Source organism: Pagrus major, chromosome 14, assembly GCF_040436345.1.
Source record: "Pagrus major chromosome 14, Pma_NU_1.0".
NCBI classification, from domain to species: Eukaryota; Metazoa; Chordata; class Actinopteri; order Spariformes; family Sparidae; genus Pagrus; species Pagrus major.
Genome location: NC_133228.1, coordinates 16,474,153 through 16,500,057, shown reverse-complemented (window position 1 = coordinate 16,500,057; position 25,905 = coordinate 16,474,153). Strand labels below are relative to the sequence as shown.

Below are 25,905 nucleotides of genomic sequence, written 5' to 3'. Positions count from 1 at the left end.
AAATAATAAATAAATTCTTACACCCTTGGCAGGATCTCCAGGAGCTCCTCTCTGACCTTCATCTCCTTTTAACCCTAAAGGCCCCGTCAGTCCCTGGAAAAATCAAGATAAATGAAATGTTCTGTTATGATTGATCATTACCTCCAAGCTTCTCTGCCAAAAGCAGTTTATATTTCTATTGTGTTATTTCCCAACTTACTTCCCGCTGTCATGAATCCTTAAACACTATAAACAATATCTAACACTCGCTTTATTAGCTGTTATGTTCAGAACTTAACTTTCTGAATTGAAGAATGCAAACTGCATTACAAAAGACAGGAAGATGGTCCTCATGACAGCATTTTTTGTGATAGTCTCTTCCAAAGCACTGTGCTGCCTCAAATTAAAAACCAGTGATGCAGGACAAAATGGTCCGTTTGCAAAAGATATCCACTGAGGTTTGACAATTTGGCTCATGATTGTATGTAATCAGAACAATCTGTGATAGAGCCTAATCTTGAGAACCCAGAACAAAAATGGCTTCCACGTTTACTTGTTTATCAATCTAAATGTCTGTTTGGAGACATTAGAAAACACTTTCCAGCAAGTTTTCAGAGTTGGCCCCAATAAATATATTGCCTCAGGTTTCCAATGTAATCAAAAATGAATTAGAAAGTGGATTTTAATATGCTCAGGTGAGTAAGTAGAAGCAATTATGATTATGTTGGTTTAGTGGGAAGATATGATGTGTTCAAGTATGCTGGAAGTATGCAAATATATGTGAAGGAATACTTCGTCTCAGCACTGTGAAATGTCAACCTGAAGTAGCTAAAATGTGCATGGATGTGTATTGTCAACTTAGGAAACATCCTATAAAATGTAATCCTCACTCACTGTCGGTCCTTGTGGTCCTATCGGTCCTGTCTCTCCTTGTTCTCCCTAAAAAGACAAAAAATGGGTTTGTTTATTCAACACTTAAAACATCCATATGCATGCACACAGTCACATACACACAGCTTTACTCTGGTGTGACTCCTGGCTGAATTGAATTAATGTGTTAAAGTGAAAGAATCAATTTAAGAGCAAATATTTATAGCCAAATGAAGACAGAGTGGACATTTATGTGGGATGAACTCACCTTGTCTCCTTGCTCCCCTTTGAGTCCTTTCTTTCCCTGCAGATAAAAATAAACCACTGACTCTGAATCCTTTCATCACTGATTCTAACACAATATTCATCCTTAGTTAAAAAGGTTTGGTTTTATCTTATCCAACTAAGACAGGAGTAATTCATACACGTTCAAGGGTAAAACATGCAGGAAATCAATATGAGCGATTGAACGGGAGATGATGAAGTGCGCACCCGAGGTCCGATGATTCCTTGGATGCCCTGCTCTCCAACACCACCCTCAAAAAAGATAAATTACATGGCAAATGTTATTCTACAAGTAGGATTTTAACTATAAAATTTCAAGTAAAGAGACTAATGCAAGATCAAAGGTGTTTTTCATGTTTCTTACCTTTGGGCCAATTGGTCCTGTGAAGCCAATATTTCCCTGCAAAACGAGAGTTCAAACACTGAAACAAAACTTGGATTTTGACTTTGTTATATCAGAACTATGATTAAACTTTACGTTCCACTCAAAATTCAATGATAATATTCTATATTTATAGATTATTTTTCCTTTTTAACTTCATTTTGATACCATACCTTCTCTCCTGGCTCTCCACGGGGACCTTGAATACCTTGTATACCAATTCCTTCTTCACCCTGCAGAGAATGAATATTAATCAGGCCACTAAGTATTATATTCATATATTTTTCGTAGACTGGCAAAATGCAGAAGTTCTAATATCTTGATTTACAGCGCTTTTACCTTGTCTCCTTTCTGACCTGGTAAACCTGGAATGCCATCAATGCCAATGGGACCGGGCAAACCTGCAATACCCTATAGTTGTTTGCATACGTGTGCATGTATATCAGAGTTTGTGTGTGAGAGACAGCAGAAAAAAAGAAGAGAAAAAAAACATTTATTATGCAAATCATTTTTTCAGAAGGCACCTCAGAATAATCTTTTTATTTGTGTTGTGCAATGTCTTTTGCCACTTTTATAATTTTATCAACTGCATGCTTACATCTCTTCCTGACTCTCCTTTGTCTCCTTTCACACCCGGCTTCCCACGTAAACCCTTTCAAACATAATGAAAGTATTATCAGATAAAAATAGGCTCAATGTGCAAGTAGACAAGATTTATGATGCACGAAATTTATGAATTTCCAAAAAGACTAATAAAGGAATGCAAAACAGCCTTCATTCTTACTTTTTCTCCAGGTTCCCCAGGATCTCCCTACAAAGTGCAGTCAAAACACATTTAATAATTGTTACACTACACATGTGTCTGTAGGTTGATCTGACATTACATGATATAATATGATGCCATGATACCATTTTGGGTTCAGGCCCAAAAATGTCTGCATTACATTAAACACAACCACGGTTCCCTCACCTTGTTAAACATTGAATTCAAGGACTTTTCAAGGCCTTTCCAGGCCCAATTTCCAATTGAGATGTGGATCGAGGCTAAACATTTTTACAATGAGAATTTGTATAATGAGAACTAGCAGGTTAAGTAAAAAAATAATATCAAAAGAACTGTAATTTCTATTGTTGCACAAAATACATATATTCAAGCACTTTCAATGAGCCTTGTCTTCTAACGTCTTTTTAAAAAAAAAAATCGAGGCATTGATTTTTCCCGGCAAATTCACAAACTTTTAAACATATCATAAACAGTGAAACATCATTATGCTGTGACAGTGTTCACTGATCCATGTTACCTTGACAGATATTCCTGGTGACCCTGTTGGTCCTGGTTGGCCAGGTATGCCCGGAGATCCATTGACACCCGGTACACCAGGAGGTCCTTGGGGACCCTGTAACATGCAGTACGTTATATTAAAGTTGTCCTGAAGTTCACTTTTGAAAAACTACAAAACATTTTTTTGAAGACTTACTGAAGATCCTGGCTCTCCTTTTCGTCCCGGAACGTAATTTGCATCCGCGCCAGCTATTACATATCCAGGCTCTCCCTATGCGGAAAGATCAAGAAAAAAATCTTTACCAAAAGTAAATAAATCCAGTAGAAACTGTGTCATGAACTCAAGAAATCAGAGAAAGCAATCAGTCTATATTAAATGCATGTTTGACTTACTCTCTCTCCTCTCTGTCCCTTTGGACCAGTGAGTCCAGGTAGACCCTGGCATAGAAAGAAACATGAAGAGAGATTATTTCATAAATACATATAAACTATATTGAACAATTTCATATTCTGATAGATGTGTAGAACATGTAGAAAATGTAAAAGTTTAATGGTGATGCATCGTAATCACCTCTGGGTTTAAGACGCTAACTATGTAGAGTAATTGCAATTCTGTTTGAGGCTTTAAGGCTTTATAATCTATACAGCATGAAATGTTCTATATCCTCAGACCTTTCTCTGTCCTCTCTACTGTCTGCTATAAAAAAAAAATCTGTTTTCTGTATTATGTTATTACTGTAGATACTGTTAGCTCAGTTAGCCATGCAGCTAGTTGTAGAGTTTGTGTTTACGCCACAAGCACAGGACCTTTTGACCGCTCGGAGACAGAGGTTTTCAGGCCCGAGGCTAGCTGGTTAGCATGCTGACATCAGTAAATATCTTTACAACACAATACATAGACATCTTTGACATAATGTCAAAAATGTTACATATTACATATTGCACCTTTAATGACCAATATGTTTGGACGGCCGTTAATATACCTGGGTGGACCAAAAAAGTAATATATTTAAGTCTGGCTTCAATCGCTGCAACATAATCCTTTGGGGCAAATGCGCCCGTCAAATACATCCAGTAAAAGTGCTTGTTTTTGATACTGACAGGCTCTGATTGTTATTCAAGTGTTGACATTATGGAAAGGATCCCAACAGATATAGACCTATTTGTAAGATCCTTTTTTTTTAACCACCAGACTCCTTTGACATTGTAATAGTTCCTGGTCAATTGTTTGCATTAATGTATGACTTCGGTGTCCAAACTAACGTGTTAAAAAGCTCCAAAAGATCCAGAACTTTTTGTACCTATAAGTTATTTAGACCTAGAAATTCCCAGGTTTAAAAGTGGTAGCAGCAGCAAAGGTGTCAGACAGGACATCACATTTATATGATCTGAGTTTTTGCCAGCTTGCCTTACCATATCACCTGAAGTGCCTGGAGGGCCCTAAAAACAAACAAACAAACAAGCAAACAAATATGATTTTCAGAGTCAGACATAAACGAAATAAACTTAAACCAAGTCAGTGTAAGGTCTTGTGTTTTCTCAATTTAGTTACCCGTTGGCCGGCAGAACCTGGGGGTCCAGTTCTCCCTGGTCGTCCCGGCAACCCTGGCACACCATCTGTTCCAGGAGGCCCCTGCCATATTAAAAACATTAGGGTCTGTGCTGGAAAATTAAATAATAGACATACACAGCAAAGCCGCACTCACCTAGACAGTCACAGCAAGGTTGTGAGATTGGAAAGAGTACAAATGAAAAAGTAATTACAAAAATAATTTGATATGCTGGATCTATGAGGACAGAGCAGTTGTGTTAGCATTTACTGTAACTGAGTCAAGGAAAGATGAAAAGTAAACAAACTGTGGATCAATTTAACCAGTCTGTACGGATTTCAAACTGATGAGTCATGTTCACAAACACAGCACAGTTTTTGTAGAAACATCCGCTCACCTGTGAATTTGTCAATATTCAACACAGTAGTCTTCACTTTATATATAATTTCCATTTTACATAAAGTTTGTGTCTTTATGGTCCCAATCTGTCATCTTTTCGTTTTATTGCAACATCTGTTACTACGGCAGCTGGCAACTTTTAGCTGTCATGTCATTGGTTGTGGCATTTAATACATAAATAGACGGCTCGCACACTGCAGGGCTCCAATATCCGATTATTTAGTGCACCAAGGTAGTGATGTTTTGAGCAACATTACTCATCAGACTCACTTAATTAGCAGGGCCAATTTCTGCGTACTTAACAAAGTTTTTTAAAAAAAAAGTGATTCTGATGTTTATTGTTTATATGTTCTGGATAACACAAACCTCCTGCACACTGTCCTCTGCACTTGCAAACAGGGAACCTTTATCAGGTTTTCTTTGGTTCTTATATTGTTTTTGATTTTCTCCTTCGCACATGTCGATCCACATGTAAAGGTTTTGCCCTGTGCTGTTTGATATGTTGAAAGCTGTTTTGAACTCCACCTGTAGATGGACTAGTTGAAAATCAATGGACTAATTTGAAGAAATTTCATTTAATTTAATTTCGTTTTGTTTGATATACTGTGGCCTTCTATCAGCGACTGGAGTAATACGGATGTACTGGCCAAGTCCCTCCTTGATTTGTTATTACAGCGACTGTTCATCAGTAACCCCAATAGTACAGTGCAAACTTGGGGACGTTGTAGTAGTTGCAATCCACAAAGACCCTTTCATTGATGATAGCAACAGTGATGGTGTGTATTGTGTGTATGTTGATTCTTACCTTTTCTCCTGGTTCTCCTTTGGAAGAAGTAAACGGATCATACTGTCCAGGGCTTTGCCTTAATCTCTACAAAAACAAAAAATACTGCTGGTTATTCTTAAAGTTAAATTAATAATAACGATTTTAATGTTAAATTAATAGTAATAAGGATTAATTGATACAGGACAGAGAGAGACTTGATTAAACATACCAGACCTCCGAGACCAAAACCATCTCCCTAAAAGGATGAGAGTGAGAACACTGACAATGAACAACACTGCGTTTGCATGCATTTCTAACTCAATTTAATCTTTAACACAATTCAGTTAACTCACCTTTTCCCCTTTCTGGCCCTGGATAAACAAACAAATAATAGGATGAATTAAGTTGACTATTAATAAAGAGAAGAACCATTATTTGAGCTGCTGATTAATCCCTGTTCAAGAACAAAACTGAAAAATATTATTTCTAGTGAATTGTCTTGTACCCTCTCACACATTTGGCTGCACTCTGTCTGATATGATAATGACAGTGATTATGAAAACAATGATGACAAAGGTGGCGGTGGGAGGAGGAGGAAGAATTTGTACTCACCTTCGCACAATCGGAGGGGCAGGGGCCCTCAGGCTTAAGCAGCTCCTCTGGGTCTCCAGTCGGGGTGTCCAACTGAGCAAACTGAACATGGACATGGAGGAAAAGGGTACTCACTGGTCACAGATATCACGGACAACTAACATTATATACAGTGGAATAAAATGGCAGAGAAGGCTGTGCAATGCAGCAGCTTTAATTTCACCCCCTCCACCACTCTGATGTCAAACTAAAGTCAAGACTGCTGGATTGTTTCAACCTACACAGTCTTTGTAAGACGATTAAAATGTGATTATATTTATATTAATGTATATTCTATGCAAGCATACGCATCTCCATAGGTAGTTTGGGAGACCTCTCTTATATGGCTGCAACAGGTGCATTTACTTTACATGTGCACTTTGAAAAAAAACATTTGTGGCCATTGTAATGGATTATTTAAATTGCATTTTATTGAATAGGACCTTTGAGTCTTTTTTCAACAAGTCTGCTTGAAATATATCTTTAATGTTCTAACAAAGAAAGAAAAAAAGAGACAGGAAATAGTTTTGCTTTGTTTTTGTCTTGCCTCATCATTCAGTTTGAACTCAGAGAGGATTTCCTCACTGCAGATGCTTTTGATAAATTCTCTCTCTATGGAAGGGAAGTCATCAAAGGTTGGTGAGTAGAAGATATTTTTGTAGCTGGTGGGTGCTGCTATTTTATTCAGCTCCTCCATGTCTGCATTGGAAACTCCGACTGCCAGGACGCTGACACCTAGAGGGAAGTGAAGTGAATCTTTCAGTCATTTCAAGTCCAGTTTATCAGATATTCATAATTATAATTCATATATGAACTTTTACTGACCCAGAGCACGTGCAATTCTGGAGGGTGGCAGGACATTATCCTGGGCCCTGCCATCTGTGATGAGAACCAGAACATGGGCCACATCCTGCCTCATGCCCAGAGACTCCTGGAACAGTTCCTGCAGGACGTAGCTGATGCCTTTTCCTGAAGGTACAAAAAAGTATTAAGGGAAAAATAATTAAATTTTTGGGAGAGTTTGACTCTGATAAAATGCTGGTAGACTAAATGTACCTGTCTGAACACTGTTTTGAGGTACTGCAGTGAGCACTGCACACCTTCAATCAAGAGGGTTTATTTTTATAGCAATGTTTATAACAGATTACAGATAACTGACAAGTTGATGACGAAAAACCATTTGAGACTAATGCATACAGAAATGAAAGTGTGAAATAATACAAACAATAATATGGAATAAACTATTAAATAGATAACTAACAACCTAAACAGTGTTGTAGGAATAATCTGCCATCTGATGACAGGTGGCAAACAGAGGCAAGGAAGTGTGCACAAACCTGTTCTGGTGTTGCCCCCGACATAACGCAGTGCTCTGAGCGCCCTCAGCACAGAGTTTCTGTCTTTGAAGTCATTTAGTCGGAATTCAATTCGAGGCTCGTCGCTGTAATGAACCACGGCTATCTGAGAGAAGATTAATGGAGAGCATACACATCATCAAAACATCATCATCTTGGCTAAATTGAATGTGATGCAGCTTTAACTTCAATTCTAAATTCATTTCATTCATTCACTCCCCACACATACTATACATATTTTTGCATGTTTATGGGCAGATGTGTCTTTCTTGGCTGCCACTGTGTATGTGGCATTGTGCCTTGTTAGTCCTATCTGCCAATGTATGAGTCAGATTCTTCCACATTGTGTTTCTGCTAATGGTACTGGCCCGCAGAGGAGACTCACAGGAGCAGTTTGCCACCTTGCAGCAGCTATTATCATTTAAAATCACCGCAGTTCGTAATTTTCTGACAACGCCAAACAAATTTATGGTCAAAGAGACGGAAGTACAGCCATATCATCACAACAATAAAAGGCTAAAAAAAGATAAAAGAAAATAAAGTTTTACTGTGAGACCCACCTGTGTGGCCTGAGGACCAACGACAGGGAAGTAAGTGGCCACCCGGAATATGAAGTCTTTCATCTTCATAAAGTTGTTAGCGCCGATGCTGGAGGACTCATCCACCAAGAACACTATGTCTGCTTTGCTCTTACCACACACTGACAAAACACAAAAACACACAAGGCTTGAATACCCATTCACAATCTAGGAACTACTCTGTTTGATCATGTAGAAACTGTACAAACATCTCTAAAGTACCTGGTCTCGGTGGAGCTGTTGTCTCTGCACTGGATGTGAGGGAGGTGACTCTTGTCTCTTTGGCTGTAGTGACACTTGGCTGACCCTGAGGCTTCTTGGTGGTTATGGAGTTAGTTGGTGGCACAGCAATGGGGTGCTGGGTGGTCCTGCTGGCTTTGTGAGTGTTTGTAGCGTTGGTGATGGAGGCGGTCGTGATACGAGGGGCAACTGTAGCTGGCACAGATTTGACTGTTACCACCGGAGGATCTGGTCCCACTGAGATGCACAGAGCCAGAACATAACTGATTAAAAAAACCTAAATCTGACTCTTAAGGTCTCAAGGGGAGACACAGTGGTTGATATCTGCTACAGTTGGGATACAGCATATGAAAAAAGGATTGTAAGGATGGTGAACTGAAGCTGCACTTCACTCTGTGGTTTTAAAAGTTGAAGCTCAATGTATTTCAGTGAGTTGCCTCAGCATTTCTTAAATTCATTACTTTAACTTTGTGTGTGAAGTATTTTCTTAAAGGTGTAATTTGTAGAATAGGGGGCAGCATATCACCAGAGTAACGGACAACTGCTGCTCTTTGCTAGCTATCCTTGGCCGTAGTTGTCTACAGTTAGCTAATTAGCTCATACCTCAGTTAGCCGTGGAACCAGTGGCCTAGTGTTTGTCTGGACCAGGACTTCTGATCACCACGAGTGCCATTGTTGAGTTTGAAAGAAGTGTGTTTTACGTTGAATTAAAAAGACACTTAAGCCCGTCTTAGTTCGGTAAAAGGGAGAAACTTGAATTCAGAAGTTGTGTGGTTGTATTTTTCCTGTTTAGTAAGGAAAATAGAAGTAAGAGTATTTTATTTCTTGACATTTTGTGAGTTTATTTTGTTAATTTTTTAGTTGAAATTACCAGGGCTATCAGACTATCTTCTGGGTATAAAGTGGTATTACGAGACAGGATTGGCTACTGGGTTAGCATGGTGACATCAGTAGACATCTCTGCAACACAATGCATAGACATCTTTCACATAACAACAACACTGTTGCTTCTTTAAAGCCACAAAAAGCAGTGCAGTGACATTAACTCTGTAGTAAGAATAGAGCAAAGAAGGGTAGTGCACATACATATATCCTGTGCAATCAATTATCATATTGTCACATGCAGAACAGTGATTTAACAATTAACGTGATGTCTTACATATTCTCTGATAGACTGTGCTGATTGGGCCCTCGACTTCTCCATACAATGGTCTGATGGTAAAAATATATGTTCTTCCATACAGCAAATCCCTGATCTTATAGGAGGTGACACCAGGACGCAGGGTCTCTGTTTTAGTCTCCAACACTGAAAAAGAGAAGAGAGGTAATTGATTTCGTTTACAGGACCATTGAAATGCATTTTAGTCCAAAGTGATGATACAAACAGTGATTTTCAAATCAATCGAGCAATCAATGTGTCATCATACAATGATGTGTGTCACAAGTGACTACTGTGCTAACTTGCTCATATCAGGTTGTCGGTCCTGCCAAAGGAAAAGTGAGCTTGTAAAACTCATGCATGTATAATAAAACATCAATATCAGTCTTGTGAATGTTTTTCTTAATTATCCCTCTTCCACAAAAGAGTGCTTATTCTAGACTCAAAGCACAATGCAATAACATGTGTCGTGCTACATTACATATCCACTTCAACACCCGAAGGACCCTGAAAAAAAACATTAATATTAAAGTGGGTCTTGGAATTTATTCAAACAAATATTGATTTCTCAAAACAATGCCACTGTTAAATAACAGTGCCTATGACAGCACTCTATACGTACTCATTGAGTTAACTTTTGATTGGATGTTAATGTGATGCTAAATTAAGGGTGAGACCTGAGATGTGCCTCCAAGTGAGAAGATATCCAGAGGCGCCAGCAACACGTGTCCAGTTCAGAACAGTGCTGCTGTCCGTCGTGTTTAGAGCAGAAAAGCCATTCACTTTTGGAAGATCCACTGAAACAGAAGAAGACACATGATTGATTCACAAAAACAAAAAAATAAGGGCCATGAAGTTAAAGAACAGAAAATAATCAAGATTATTATTTCAATTAAAGGCTTAATGTGTACGGACAAACATGGACACAAGGGATTCTAATATCTTAACTCTGGATGTGTGCTGATACCATTTTCCGATCTGATTCGAGGCTCTCTCTTATCCAAATTAAATCTGTATACTACACTACGTGGAAGTCATTGAGTTGATTTTTGTGAAAGGTAACCAGGCATCGCTGGGATGCTAAGAATGTAGTCTGCAGCTCACTGTGAAATAACGCAAAAATAAAAGGGAAACCTGAATTTCATCCAGTTTGTGTCGCTATCAATCATTATCTTGACCACAGAAAGGAGAAAGGATATAAGTGAAGATATCTTTGGAGGAAAATATTCATATTGAATTCTGAAAGTTCTCTTTTGCTTACCTACAGTTGAGTTACAGGGCCTCTATATGGAAATATTACACAGGATGATGAACTTTGACACGAGGATATATTTAAGTCAGTAAGTTAGTAATTTAAAATCCTTTGGACACATTTATACTATTCATTTGTGCTATGTGTAATTGTAATAATCTGTAAATATCTCCCTGAAACCTCTGATGAGAACACATCTCATTCTGTTCCTCACTGTTTTGGGCAGGCAGGACTCACAGGTGCGTGCAGTGACCAGGACTGGGCTTCCCTCCCTGTTGCCCACCATGGAGGCCACCTGGATCTTATAAGCCGAGCTCTCCCGCAGGTTGCGGATGGTGAAGGTGGTGAAAGCAGCAGATACCACGTGGAACTTCTCATCACCCCCTTGAGCAGGAAATAATGAAATTCCATCATTTACAGATAATTAGAGTGTGAAACAATACTGTTATGTATTCATTTGCAATTAAGCATCTTTTGCAACGATCCACAGGAATCACCAATTATTACCAATTATGCAAAACGTGTCCACGTGTGTGCGTAAATGCATTGGTGTATGTTAGTATTGGGATGGAAGCATACATGGCTGACTGTGTGTTTGTGTGTATATACAATATGGTCCCTTACCCAGGAAGGGGATCCAGGAGATTTTGTACCCAGACGCCCGTGGTGTTTTCCTCCAGGACAGGGTGAAGGAGTTGACGCCGATGTCCAAAACCTTCACCTCCCTAACTGCCTGTATTGGCCCTGAGTCTGAGACAGCAGCTGAAAAATAACACCACACAACCCATCATGTGGTATAATTTATATACTGTGTGGCCAACTGTGTTCTCAAAAGAATCACAATAAGAATCACATGAAATGCACAGTCTCTTGGTGTAGCTTTATTGACACACCCCTTCCTTTGTCAGTGTAATAAACATGGCTCTTGCAGCCTGGTGTGACACACTAACTTTGACAGTGACAGTGATAAAGTGATAGCAGCTCTACTGACTTGTACTCAGTGACACATACTACAAGTGACAACGACAGGAACTGCGGTTAAAATGGGAAGACCAAAGTATAAGACATGTCAGTCAAACAGAGACACCATGAGGGTGCTGTGTCACGGGATGAGGAACTTCACTGTCCCTACCCATTTAATTACAAAGGGGTGCACAGCTGCACAGAGCTATTTAGATCTGATAAATGGAAATAAACAGTGAGAATAAACTTCCGTTCTGTACCTGTGAGTTGAGACAAGGAGATTTCTGGTCCCTCTGAATTGCCGTACACTGCACAGATGGTGATTGTGTATGTGGACCGTGGGTTCAGGTCTTCGATTCGATGGAAAAGAACACTGCGGTCCAGGTAATGGGATTTAGGGCTGCTGTCACCTGCAAGCACACAGATACACTTAACAGAATATTATATACACAGCGTAGGTATTTTGAGTCATTCCCATAATTTCTATTCACTTTTCCACACATAAAGTGAATATAAAGGCTTTAAAGGGGCTAACAGGTTGTTTGACGACTACACAAACATAAAGTGAACAAGATTGACCTGTGAAAACATATAAATAATCCCTATATTGAGCTGGAGCAAACCTGGGTAAATACATCACCTGTGTTCCAGGAGAGTTTGTACTCAGTAGCTCCAACAATAGGACTCCATTCCACGTCGATGGAGGTACTAGTGTAGGATGTCACCTTGAAGTTGGACACATAGCCCAACGGAGCTGCACAAGAGGAAGATGGAACAAGAATAACCTGCATTTGCTTTTGTACATACATTCCCAAGATGTCATCTAAAATGTCTTGTTTCATCTGCAACCCGAAGAGACAAAGTACAGAAACAGGAAATATTCACATTTAAGAAGCTGATATCAGAGAATTTTGACTTTTATATGAAAATAAATGTACTCAAACCGATTAATCAAAGTAGTTGTTGATACATTTTATAGCTGAAAAGGAATTTATGAATTAGTCGGTTCTGCTCTAACTATACATGTCATATGAAATTGATTACATTTTCTTTAGTCATTTCGACTTGACTTCTTTAATATCAACTTAAAAGTGGCTGAAAGTGCTGAGTTTTATCTTCTCAACCTGATGCAGTGATGAAGAAGTGTACTCTGGTATATGCCAATACACGGTGACATCACAACTGGGGGTTTACAGATGCAGCAGAGAAAAGTTTCAACTACAACCAGTCACACCCAGCATTGAAAATGTCAACCAGAGATGGCAGTGCACCATCCTGGAGCTAAGTTACTCTTGAAAGACTCTGAGCTGATCTTTGGGTATTTTCAATACAAATAAATTCTAATTTAGTTGATGTTTTATGAATTGAAAGGAAGGCACAGGGGTGAAGAAAACTAAAACTAAAAAAGAAAGTAAAATCCCTTTGGACTTAAGGTATTACTTGTCAATGAGACAAAAAAGGTGTGAAGGATATTATTATGATATTTATAGAAAAAAAAAAAAAAAAATTGAATGTGGGGTGGAGTCTGTAACCATAACTTCATCAGTGTACCATCATATTTTGACTTTGCATGATACTTTTAGAAAGAAAGAACAAGAAAACAAATCGTGGTACTTCAGGTGAGTGGGTGACATATTGAACACTGATACTCACACGTTCTGAAGGTTGCAGAGATACCAGGCCCCACCACAGATCCAAACAGCACATAGAGAGAGAGCACATACTCAGTGTCATGGGCCACATTCTTCAGCTGGTACTCTGTAGTGCTGCCGTTCAGAGCCAACTGCCTGGGACGGTCCCGACCAACAAACTCTGAGAATAACATTAAGAGCATGGTCACATAACTCTTTCTTTCAAATGATTTATCCTCGCTGTCCTGGTATTCGTCTCTACTCTGGCAAGGCATCAGAGCCCCGCTTCTCTGGAAAACAACACCCTCCTTTTCCCCCAACATTTGTATTTCATCAAAGTGAGGCCCCGTGCCACCTGTCACATCCTGCTGGCAGACTGGCAGGTTGGATGTGACCATTGTAAAAGAAGTGGCATTTCAAAAGCTCTTGTAGGAGTGAGACTGTCACTGAGAGAAAGCCTGGGAACGTACAAAAGCAAATGTCCTTTACCCAACACTTGCTGTGAAAGTACATCACTGGGCTTTGTAGCGTTTCTTAAAGATGTATAGAAATTAAAGAATGCACAAGAGTTATGAGATGTGTCTCTAGAAGAACCACATTTCATAACTTAATGAAATAGGTAGCCTGAAAGCAAGAGTAAATCACCTGGGGTGGGTCCCCAGGCCAGTCTGTAACCTGTGGCTCCTGGGACACTGTTCCATGAGATGACGGCAGCACTGGTGCTCACAGCAGATACCTTCAAAGTCTGTACTGCACTGCTTTCCACTGATACACAGAAAGAAACGTAGAGAGGGCTGTTATGCATCATCAAATCTCTAATACTGTAACACTCATGGCTGTATTTTTGTTCCTCCTAGCAAGTATCCTAGTTACATGTTTTGGCTTTGGTGGTGGTGATGGGTCCCTCAGTGTCTCCAAAGATGGGGTTGATGGTGATGGTATACTCAGTGCCTGCGTTGAGGCCCTGGATCATGTAGAAGTTAAAGTTGTCCCCGAGGTTTATGTTCTCTATGTGGCCATCTGAAAGACACAGAAAGGCACAGAGACACTGAACTGTTAAATTCCATAAAATAAGCTCTGGTCTAGTTTGGAGCAATATTTCTTGAGGATATCATGGTATACTTTGACTCTAATATTACACCCTTTGGCTTCATTTGACAAACTATGATTCTGTCATGGTTTCGGTTGTCAGTTAAGATAGTTCCCATTTTTCTGTGTAGAATTCATCCTCTTGTTGTGTAGTGACTTTCCAATGCCTTTGTCCTTTGTTCTGTATACACCTGTGTATCATTTGTTCATTAGCACAAGTGTATTTACAGTAAGTCTGTCTTTTCCCCTCTGTCTTTGTCGGTTCATCTGTTTTGCACTGTGTTTGCTCCTCATGTTTTCTGCCCTGGTTTGTACTTCATTTAGTTTTGCATTTCTCTTTAGTGTTTTTGGATTTGCCCCAGCCTTTCAGTTTTATTGCTGTCCTTTAATTTTTTTGTGGATTCAGCTTTACGTAAATAAAAATAGCTTTTTGTTACGTCTTCCTGTCTGCCTTTTTTCATCCTTTTTTCATCCTTTTTTCATAATCATAACCAATTTCCTCTTACCTGAGGATTCCCACGTCAGACGGTATCCTGTGGCACCCTTAACTGAGGCCCACCTCGCCTGGACGGTGTCTGTGGTGGCATTTTGGACCAGGAACTTCTCAACTTGCACAAGCTTTACTGTGGAACACAGACGTATCAGCACAAACACACACGTACACACATTCACACAGAGAAATTCAATATGTAAGTGATCCATAACCCCCCTCTACAAAAAATAGTAATTACAGAAAGTAATTTAATGAAATAGAGATAAATGAGAGTCTTACTGTATGCAATAGACCTAATACTCTTTTTTCTAGAACAACATCACCCTACTGTGGATATATTATGGTACTACATCATGGCATGTGCCTCCTTGTTTAATATCTTGTTTCATTTAATTTCATGTGACAAAGTAGGGACTCGATCTTTGGCTTTTCTGTTTAGGTAAATTAATATAATTATGGTGTTTTGATCAAAGCCACTGAACTTACATGTCTTGCCCACTATTGAAACCGGCTCACTTGGTCCTTGCGGGTAAACAGCATAAATACTGATAATGTACTTCTTATCTTCTTCCAAGCTGTCGATCACATGAGAAGAGGTGTCTCCAGGAAGCAGTTGCTCATAAGTGAATCCTGGTCTGTTGGCTGAAGGACAAATATTCAGGAGAATTAATGCTCATTAAAAATACATCCCAAACAACTTGTTCCTTTGATGCTTGATGCCTCAAGCTAAATCGAATAATAATAATAATTGCTTGATGTAATGTTTGCATACATCTCGGGATGAAGATCTTGAATCCGTTGATCTTCCCCAGAGGAGGCGTCCAGCCCAGGCGCAGAGAGAACAGACCCTCCTCAATAACACGGAAATTTGACACCTGAGCCAAAGGGGCTAAAAGATAGAAACTTGTTGCTCAGAGACGTAAGATACAGCGCAATACACAATAGCTGCATTGCAAGTATTTGCGTACATATAAAGTTTATGCATTGATGTGTGACACCCACTTGTCTGGACGGTGATTGTTGCAGAATCTCCTATGCGGCTGGGGTAGATGGCATAGAGAATGAGGGAATAGTCTGTTTTAGGATTCAGCTCCGTCACCACTGTCGTGCTCACATCTGCCTTCAAATCAATCTGTTGCATACACAGAAGACAGCAGAACAAGCTTAGTGTGTGAGCTAGAAAGAGCCAGAGAAACTGAAGTGAAGTGAAACATAATTGATCAAAAAAGGGTTGAAGTAGGAGCAGAGGAGAGAAATACACAGAGAAACTGCAATGGCACAGAGATACTTCTGAAATGTGTAAATATCTTGTCTTGCTACATATTCATAGCTTCACTTCCCGTACAAGTGTCTATCTCAATAATCCACAAGCACCTTTATGCTTTGTTTACACTTCTGTGCATATCCTCTTCCCCATTATATTCAAATGAAGTGGGTTGTTGAGCCTGATAGCATAATGTAGAAACTAAACAATCTTCCTTTGGTACTGTAAGATAAACGTAGAAGCATGGATATTGCTGGAGAAATGGGAGTGGATGCCAACACTATTGTTTTTGTTCATCCCATTAATGCAGTATTGTCGCAAGCTTAGAGAGTTCCAGAGAGGGAATTGCACAAATTAAACAGGCTGCCATGAGAGATGACTCACAGCACTTCAGTGAAGCACTAGGCTAGGGTTGGGAATCACAAAATGAAACTATCACTATACTCAAGCAATGTTAAAGACGTTATCGGTATTGTCCAACCCCTATTCAGGACATGCTGTGGTCACAAAGGTAGTAACATGTTCTTGTCATAGTGTGTGTTATTTAATCAGTTCCTTAATTTCCATATCAGTCATTATTGTTTCCCCTCAGACCACTGAACCCGACTTCACTATCAAGCTTGAAAATTTGATTATATTATGAAAGAAATAATCTGAACAGTGGCACTTATTGTTAAAACTGCAGGCAACAGCAACAAATGATTACCTTTTACAAGTGTCTAGCTAACAAATTGTACAACTTACAAACATTGCACAGGAACAGCTGGTTGTTGAGTTTTTGGATGAGTAGACACAAGACAGTAATTTATTCAGAGCTTCATCTGAACAATGAAGGTTTATCTTACAGGGTCTGAGACATTCTTTGTAGTTTATATCCAAGTCTTTGAGCTTTGAGGTGATTGAGGATTTGACTTCATCAGCAGGAAACAGATTGTGATGTGCAAATTGGTTAACTATCCATGTCAAAGTCATACCTAAGGTAGCTCCTGTTACCTTCGATAAGCTAATACCTTATATGCTCTATAACAGTCCAGCTCAAAAGCAACATAGCTATCATCATGCTAGCATATAACCATTCACCTGTCTCTGCTGTACGGAGAGGAGGTGTCCCTTGGAGTTGAGAGGGGTGACCAGGAGACGATATCCAGTGACATCGCTTGTGGCTTGGGTCCATGTCAGTCTGAGAGAACTGTGGGCCAACTCGTTAACCTGCAGGTCTCTGGGACCCACCACACGCTCCTCAACTAGGATTGGTATACAAAGAGGGATGAGACAAAAATTCTATGAGCGAACAGGAACATAAAACATGCAAGTTGTGTCATTTGTCAGCAAGATGAATCCATCTTACTGAGAAAGCTGCAGGGCGGAGTGAAATACGAGAAAACTGTTCTTCATTTTTATTATCCTTTTACAAAAACCGCCTCATCAATAACGCCCTTGTACACTGCAAATATTCTTTTAAACTAAATACTGTGATTCCCTGGACAATATTTTTGCATATTCCCGCACAAAACTGAACAGCTCTGCCATTCAAATAATGGTCATATTGTATATATTATTATTGTTTGTATAATATTTTTTCTATTTCCTATTTATCTTGCTCTATTTTCATTGTTACTGTATGCACCAGTATACACAGGCAAGTTCCTTTTATGTTTATCTTTTAAATAAAATAAACAAAAATACACCTGATTCTGATTCTGATTCTCAAAATGAAGGCAGCTATCAGTATGAGGGCATCACTTCAAGGAAATTTGCTTTCATACCACATGCGTATTGACTCACCAGGCTGGGAAGTTTTCACAGGACGTGGTGGCTCAGAAGCAGTAAAGCAGACTCTGCGGGACAGTTTGGGAAGGATAGTTTCAAGCAGAGAGTAGTCGGTGCCCAGCAACAGGTGCTCCTCATGGGGCTCTGAGACAATTCTCCTCAGCTCTGACTCATCAGCTCCCCAAACACCTGGTCACAGTATACATAAAACGACAATGGGAGTGATTGAAAGGCAGATGAGAACAACATTTTAAAAGCTTTAACCGCATAACTGTGGGACTTTACTTGATTAATGGACAGTAACAACAAGTGAATAACAATTAGAGAGCACAATTTATGTGGCGTCATTCCTCTCCTTTGCATTTCCTTCACATACTTTCCTACACCACTAGGGGGAGCTGTGACATTATGAGTTATTCTAAATCACAAAAAAGATGTATAAACATGCAAACTGTAGACATACACACTATCTTAATCAAACATTTTCTGGCACCTGTCTCACTCGATGGTTTTATGTGTGTGTTTGTCAGGCCCGCAAGACCCAATCTGAGCCTGAAACGTTAACTGTGTTATGTAATAATAAAGAAATGTTAACAAAAGCAGATGGCCTTGTTGCAAGACTTTTGGGAGAGTTAATGCATGGTTACAGTTAACAGAAATCAGCATCTGGACAAAAAATAAACACGCATCTATTTTCTTACTAGTTGTTAATATGCACAGAACATGCAATTTGATGCATCTATCTGAACAGAATATGTGTTATCCATGCTACACAGGCCCTACAGGCATATTGGTTTTGCACTAGTACACAAGACGCGGGCAGAGCTTCTCCGCGAGAGTGATGAACGAGGGGAGCAGGCCTCAGTGTCAGAGGTGCAGATGGGGGGACAGTGAATCGCCTAATGAAAAATGGCTGCGATTAGCACATCATCGGCTAATGAGCAGTAATTATTGCACCGCTCCCAGCTGAGAGAAGCAAGTTGTGGGCTTGTGTGCTCACGCATGTGTGTAGGAGAAAGAGGGTATGTGTGGGTAAAGTTGTGGGTAAACAGCAGTAGTGCGTATTCATGAGCAGGGGAACGATTGGAGGATAAAGTAGCTTTGCTGATGCAACACACGTTATCAGAGAATGTGCTTTTATACATGTAGGAGCTGACATAATCACCTATTTATATTTACATTCATATTTTCTAGATGTTGTTATGTGTGTGCATACATATATACTTGCATGAGTGCACCCAGACACCCCAGAAACAAGAATCTCACGCACACCCTCGCAAATACCCACCCTGAATCCAATGAATTCAAATGTACAGGACATGAATTTCTAACTGCAAACACTGCAGATAAGCCAGCAAGAGCTTGGATAAAATCTGAGGGGCCGCTGCAGTGGGGATGTTGAAGGAATTCACAATACCGAGCTCCACACTCACCTACTGCAAAGAGAGAAATCCCATTGTCAGCAACCGCTCTGGCTGCGGCATCGACCTGGTCGTCTGAAGGTCCGTTTGTGATCAGTACAGCAATCTGAACAGCAGTGAGACAGCAAAAACTGATAAATGCAAAGCCATTAAACATTAGGAATGATATCTTACCATTTAAATATACAGTCACATGCATTAAGGGCCGGTAGTTGGTACATTTATAGCACATCAACCTATAAGCGCATGTTGTAAAAATGCAATCTTTTGTGAAAATGTGTTGGTTTTCGTTAAATCAATTGCTCGCATCAATGGAGGTTTTTCCACCCACTAAACAACATTTTCTTTGGATAAACGAACATCCTTAAAAACTGTATTATGCACAAAAAGCCCCTGTGGACTTTTGACACGGTTTAACTCATAATTAAATAAGTCAAACAAAGATGAATTCAATGATGCTGGATTGCAACTGAGACTGCTAATTCGCCCATTAAGGAATATTTACTCAGTTCATTCAAAGTTCATCCCTCAGTCAATGAAGACGGAGGCTGGAGAGTATCGATATGAGAATGTAGCCGCTTTTCTGCATGTGCTCCGGCTGTACGATTCAATATATCAGCGTAATCCTCAATTCTCCGCCTTCCCACGTCAAGTGTGCTGCCGCAAGATGATTCGCAAGCACACTCAGCGATAGAGAGATGATTGGAATGCTAACCAGCTGTGTTATACTGAGACTACACTACAGTGTTAGACGTTAGAGATAGAGAGCTGTTGGAAGGGCATTTAGATATATGCTTATGAGACAGGTTTCATAAGCAAGTTGATGACCACTGCATTTAGTTTAGGGTCAAAAGTTAAGACCAGTACCAATCTGATACACTGTTTTTCAAGATCCTGTGACAAAACAGGTCGATCTCTGTCAGTAGGCATCTTTGGATGACCATCAACTTATGGCAGTCCCTTATCGACATCCATTCAGCCGATGGAGCATGTTGAATTGACAGCAGAAGCAAAATTGTCTCAACCTTTCTTTTTTCTTCTTCCACAAGCAAAAGACAAACTAAAGTAAAGCAAAGCATCTGTTGCCTGCTGTAACTTTCTGTCAGACATACTCTTGGTTTGTATTCCAAGCATAAAGCAAAATCATTTAATCAGATTCACAGTGGAGAGAAAATGATAGACAATTTTGTTTTGTTTTGTACAAATACAGGCTTCTGAATACTTATTTCCTTCTACACAGGGCCAGAACATACAATATATGCATGTTGGTGGCCAGCTGGAAGCAATAGTCTTAGCAGCGTGGGCTGTAATCTTTAATTCAATCGTCTTCTGTTGCTTGTGTGTCCACATTTTGTCATACATTCAAAAAGATTTCAGACCTTCAGTGTTCAGTGTGTGGAAGAAGTTTAAGGAACTTTATTCTAAAGTGATTTGACCTCTTTTACCTCTCTTGTTTGATATCATCTACAATAAGTGTTGGCAGTTTGTGGGACTGTTTCAATAGTACTATTTTGTGCTTTCTCCCAGGTCTGTGACTGTGCCACCTGTAGGGCACCCTGTGTACACTGTACCTTCGGGGTGTGGTCTGGACTGATGACAGGGCTGAACACATGGTCAACCAGAAATCGGAGGGCATCACCAATCCTTCTGGATCCACCCTCATATGGGAGGTCTCTGATGGCTCTAAGCACCTCCTCCAGTGAGCTGTAGTCCGTCAAAGCAATCCTCATCCTGCAAGGAAAGAATTACAAGAAAAGCAAAACTAAATCATGTAGAAACAATAATATAGCTAATACAAACGTTGGTATATGTGTCTCATTTGTTTCTCCTGGTTCCTGGGAGGCAACATATTTAAGTTTTTTCTGATGTAACAATCACCTATGACAAAATTAAATGAGTCAGGCTTCAAGGCAATTAGTTAAAGAGGTCTGTGCTGTGTGTGTGTTTGTATTGGTGTTTTACCGCGGGATATCTCCAAAGATGGTGACTCCAAAGCGGACCCCCTCCGTTCCCACCACACTGCCCTTGAAGGAGGAGATGATGGCTGAGATGAAGTTCTTGACACTGCTGAAGCTGGTCTGGCCAACACTCCATGACTCATCCACCAGAAACACGACGTCGGCCTGCACCACCGTCCTGCATGCTGAGGTAAGAAGAATCGATGAAGTAGTGTGTGAACAAAGCAGTGACGAGCAGGGGATGCCCTAATCTTTTATAATCAGATGTATTTGGAAAGAATCCAAAGTAAATTTCTTAAGGTTAAGAGGGAATGCTGGGAATGAAGCCCAAAGCCTCATGTTTTATTCCTACGCTGGCCAGCAGATAGCAGTCTTGTTCCATCACGCTGAGCATTTTTCCTCTAACTTACTGCTGTCATGCAGCCAGAGCACCACACAAATCCCCATGAATTTTTAATGAGACACAAGTGAGCCAAAGAGACTATCAATATTCTGAGCACTCCAGCAATAAAACTTTAGTACAGCGATGAGGAACGCTTAGAATAATAAGGTAAACACACCCAAAATCAGGGTCAGTCCCCTCACTCAGGCAAACAATCGCATTTAACATACGGATCTGCTGCGTTTGGCAGGATTGTGAATGTTGAGTTAAAAAGCCGGGCACACAAACAAGGTAGACTGATGGATTGACTACATGCGCCCCCCACACACACACACACGCACACACACATAGATTAGCAACACTGTCTCAGATGCATACGACTGCACACAGTACCACAGAGATATACAATACTGTACGGGAAAATGCACACACTCCACGCAGAAATCTGCTGTGTGTGCAAACGTCTTCTGAGTCAATATGCGGGCATTACATATGCAATAAACCACAGTGAAGACAGCATTGATTAGGCTAGTGAATAAGAGATAGGCACCACTGATTGTCCTGTAAGTGATAACTCAGCTTCTCTGCTATTTCATTACAGAGCCTTCTCGCCTCTATTATCTGGCCCTTTCCTTCTTTGGCTGCAATCCCAGGATTCACTGGGGGTGACATATGTCTCCAGCCCATGGCGACCTAACATTATGTTCCTTTCTCACACATCTATACATGTCTGGCCACACACCAAGAAAACAAAATATCATTGGGAATACCATTTTGGAGCTCTAGAGCTGAGCTACTATGGGAGCTTCAGTGCTATATATTCAGCAACCCTAATGCAAAAAACACAGTTAAAACCAGAGATGCAAATGAATGGGATACAACAATGTTCATCCCCTGCATCCTGAGTCGGGCTTCACATACGCAGCAAACAAACCCAGAAAACATACGTGTCTCTTTCATTTATCAAGATGCATTTTCTGCTTCACACATTTTGTAACATGGAGGAGACTTTGAGCAAAGAAGCAATTGGAGGCTGGTCTCTGTCAAACAGACACAGACTGAGGTGGAAAACAAGATCAATTATCCAGAAGTTTGTCTGTCTGGGCTGGCAGGTGAGAACCACATACCAAGGATAAATAGAGAACACATGCTGAGGGATTAGGAATGGTTTTCTTGAAGGTTATCTATTCTGATATTTTAAAGGTTGTGCTCACCTCTGTGTTGGACCACCATTGATTTACGCATTAGATGTAGCTCAGTGGCTACAGCAGACTCTGCAGAAAATTCTGCCACAAAATAAATAGTCTAAGAAATAATGATGCACGACTGCAATCAGCTCCAACAAGATCAAGAGAAAGCATGTACAGTAAACCATCAGAGAGCACAAGTTGAAGAAACTCCATCAGGTTCAGATTTTAGCCAACATAAATGGATTTAAAAGTTACTTGAAGAAGAAGAAGAAGAAGAAATATTTTGCAGATCAGCTAACAAAGTGCAGTACAGACATACTAAGTGACAGAAAGACCAAATATTGACAAAATCTCTTGCAGTGGATGTGACAACCAGGATCTGCTCTAAGTGCCCCGTGTGAGGAATTCTGTCATGTTTTAATAGACTGTTTTTGAATAACAAAAAAGCCCACATGATTTGTGTGTCCTGTATTATTACTCCTTATAATACACAGGCAACCTGTGACAGTTAAACCGTCTCACTTTCCTGATATACAGTTGTATATAATGTTTGATTATAGGCTGTGGACACCACAGCAGGTGTCGCATGAACACACATATCAATCATATCTGGCGGTGCAGAGCAATAGATGTAAGAAACAGAAACTTGACAGTTGAAGCAACCAACAAAACACCTGCATGCACTAATGTTCCTGCTAAAGTCTGATCCCAGCTTATCTCACTAATCTCTTGATGACAATGGAGAAGCAAAAGTGTTCCAATTTTCTCAAGTTTGTAAACTAATTGCTCCAAATTTCATCTGTTTCCAGTTTTGAGTGCTGAGTACTTGTGATTTAAGTGATTGTAAGAGCAACCGTACCATGGCTGGATATGTAAACAGCTAGCTAGCAGTTGCAAGAATCTCCCAAATGGCTGAAGTAGTTGTTGGACTACGAAACTTCACCTGACCTGACTTTCCACTGGTATGAAGTTGAGTAGATGTGAATTTTCATTTTTAGGATAACTGTTCCTTTAAAGAGGATTAAAAGCTTCATGTGGCTGTAGAGTTGGGTGATAATTTCTAAGGGTTCCTTACTGTGAGCACCAACAGTCATTTGATTGATTGTTAATATAAAATATTGATTAATGGAGCTTTAAGATGTCAGTTGGTTTGAAATCGACCACATGCCCATTCTTGTGTGTAATATGAAAGACTGAGCCCTCAGGGTTGTTACAGACAGTCATATGACCTTATATGACGACATGTGAATTAACCCTGTCAATAATAAACAATGGTACAAAGGAGCGGTAGCTTCAAATATGGCCTGAAGCTATTTATATCCATCCATAATTCTGCCCAACAACTTTACCAATCACTTTTTACCCAACCACAGTCCAGGTGGAGGAAATCTAACTTTTGATTGGCTGATTGACCTTTTGGTGACATCCAATAGCACCTGCGGCTTAGGTTCTGTATCTAGGGGATGGGTTTGACAGGCCGGCAGACAGAGCGCTGTAGTGTACATGAGGCCAGCAGATGTTTAAATTCCCTGACTAGACACAGTCTGGAGAGAAACTGGAGCTGGGTTAGTGTCTGCCCCACGTACCAACCCATGTGTGGAGATTTAATGATGGAGCAGCTCGCACAGACTGTGTTCATTGAGCACCTGCCCTTTCTTTGGCCTACGCATCCAAGTTGTCTAATTCGTAGATCTGTGCACATTGCTTGAAATCAGACATATGGCTTTGACTCAGAACTAAGCAACTGGTAACATAAGGCACTGACTGAAATGCTGAATAAATGAATGATTAAATAAGTGAGAAAGTAAAGGAAGTAAATAAAAACATTAGTCAGTGTGTCTGAGTGTGTCCTTTGGGTGTAAGAAGGTAACCGTTACCTTCAGCTTGTGCTGTGACGCGTTGATGGGAGAGAGAAAGTGACAGCAGAAGGATCCACACAGAGGAGTGACCCATACTCTTCCTCTCCTCCTCTTCCTCCTTCAATCACCTGCTCTTCCTCAAGGTTCTTCTCTTCGCAAGTCCACTTCTTGAATTCCACTCCACAATCATCAATTCCAACTCTTCTCTCAGCTTATCTGAAAGTATTAAGAAGAATAGAGAGTTGGAAAAAGTCATTAGAGGCACTCGAAGATAAAACATAATCAGCCATTTTTTAATTTGTATAGGACTCGTGCCTTTTATGCAGAGCTGAAGACTTTTTTTTCCTCCAGTGACAGTGTAAAAGAAATGTATGGAAGGAAGGAAGGAAGGAAGGAAGTCTTCACAAGAACTGGCACTGACTTTTGTAATCTGTGATTATATTGAATTATCAATACAATTAAAAATTAATTAAATTGCCTTCTTGGTGATTTATTGTTATTGTATTAATTTAGGCCAATATACATTAGGTCAGCATAATGTTGTTCTCACTCACATCATTGAGTGCATTTGCAGACGGGAGGTCTCCCTGTAAACATTTTTACGACACATTTCAATGACACCATGGAAGTAAAAGCATCAAAAGGGCTTTTAAACTGTCCAGTATGAACCCAGCTCTTATTGGGAAGTCCAGACATTATGGACATACATACCCATTAAAAGTTATTACCCCAATAATCTATTCAAAATGTGGTGCATGGCAGGGTTTCTTCTCTTCAAACTCAACCTGCAAGTTGACCTAGAGGACTGCTGTTTAGTTGTCATAGTTCATACTGTTCATCAATGAAAAAAAAAATTTTGCATCTGTAATAGTAAAACTTAAGGGTAACTTAAGTGGTTTGCCTTCTTTGTTGATTCAGACTTTAAAGTATGTCTGCATTTAAAGGAAAGGTTCGCTCACAAATGGAAATTCAGTCATTATCTACTCACCCTCATGCAGATGGAAAGTCAGGTGAAGTTTTGTAGTTCACAAAACATATCTGGAGTTTCACAGAGAAACAGTGATGCAACATTCTCCTAAACAACTGAAGTAGATGGGGACTTGTTTAAAAAAAACAACTGAAAAAAACCCCCAAAAAACATAAAGTGGTTCGGCTTGT

General features: G+C 39.9%; 1 protein-coding gene across 1 annotated transcript in view; it reads right to left on the bottom strand.

The window, feature by feature from the left end:
- Window positions 1-24,841, bottom strand: part of col7a1l (collagen type VII alpha 1-like) — a 51,076-nt gene extending 26,235 nt beyond the window's left edge. Inside the window, exons 1-42 of the mRNA XM_073480405.1 lie at window positions 24,766-24,841; window positions 21,321-21,501; window positions 20,930-21,089; window positions 19,371-19,464; window positions 17,953-18,126; window positions 17,248-17,411; window positions 15,906-16,035; window positions 15,676-15,792; window positions 15,390-15,545; window positions 14,917-15,033; window positions 14,195-14,341; window positions 13,967-14,086; window positions 13,344-13,502; window positions 12,331-12,444; window positions 11,951-12,100; window positions 11,352-11,489; window positions 10,965-11,111; window positions 10,153-10,272; window positions 9,476-9,622; window positions 8,299-8,553; window positions 8,059-8,198; window positions 7,481-7,604; window positions 6,969-7,112; window positions 6,691-6,878; window positions 6,126-6,206; window positions 5,867-5,884; window positions 5,743-5,769; window positions 5,553-5,618; window positions 4,351-4,431; window positions 4,212-4,238; window positions 3,192-3,236; window positions 2,995-3,069; window positions 2,818-2,913; window positions 2,301-2,327; window positions 2,115-2,168; window positions 1,856-1,927; window positions 1,690-1,749; window positions 1,499-1,534; window positions 1,342-1,386; window positions 1,118-1,153; window positions 874-918; window positions 22-93 (exon numbers count right to left, since the gene is read on the bottom strand). Of these exons, the coding sequence (XP_073336506.1) occupies window positions 22-93; window positions 874-918; window positions 1,118-1,153; window positions 1,342-1,386; window positions 1,499-1,534; window positions 1,690-1,749; window positions 1,856-1,927; window positions 2,115-2,168; window positions 2,301-2,327; window positions 2,818-2,913; window positions 2,995-3,069; window positions 3,192-3,236; window positions 4,212-4,238; window positions 4,351-4,431; window positions 5,553-5,618; window positions 5,743-5,769; window positions 5,867-5,884; window positions 6,126-6,206; window positions 6,691-6,878; window positions 6,969-7,112; window positions 7,481-7,604; window positions 8,059-8,198; window positions 8,299-8,553; window positions 9,476-9,622; window positions 10,153-10,272; window positions 10,965-11,111; window positions 11,352-11,489; window positions 11,951-12,100; window positions 12,331-12,444; window positions 13,344-13,502; window positions 13,967-14,086; window positions 14,195-14,341; window positions 14,917-15,033; window positions 15,390-15,545; window positions 15,676-15,792; window positions 15,906-16,035; window positions 17,248-17,411; window positions 17,953-18,126; window positions 19,371-19,464; window positions 20,930-21,089; window positions 21,321-21,501; window positions 24,766-24,841 (4,425 nt within the window). The remainder of the gene's footprint in view (window positions 1-21; window positions 94-873; window positions 919-1,117; window positions 1,154-1,341; window positions 1,387-1,498; window positions 1,535-1,689; window positions 1,750-1,855; window positions 1,928-2,114; window positions 2,169-2,300; window positions 2,328-2,817; window positions 2,914-2,994; window positions 3,070-3,191; window positions 3,237-4,211; window positions 4,239-4,350; window positions 4,432-5,552; window positions 5,619-5,742; window positions 5,770-5,866; window positions 5,885-6,125; window positions 6,207-6,690; window positions 6,879-6,968; window positions 7,113-7,480; window positions 7,605-8,058; window positions 8,199-8,298; window positions 8,554-9,475; window positions 9,623-10,152; window positions 10,273-10,964; window positions 11,112-11,351; window positions 11,490-11,950; window positions 12,101-12,330; window positions 12,445-13,343; window positions 13,503-13,966; window positions 14,087-14,194; window positions 14,342-14,916; window positions 15,034-15,389; window positions 15,546-15,675; window positions 15,793-15,905; window positions 16,036-17,247; window positions 17,412-17,952; window positions 18,127-19,370; window positions 19,465-20,929; window positions 21,090-21,320; window positions 21,502-24,765) is intronic.
- Between the last annotated feature and the right edge of the window lie 1,064 nt (window positions 24,842-25,905).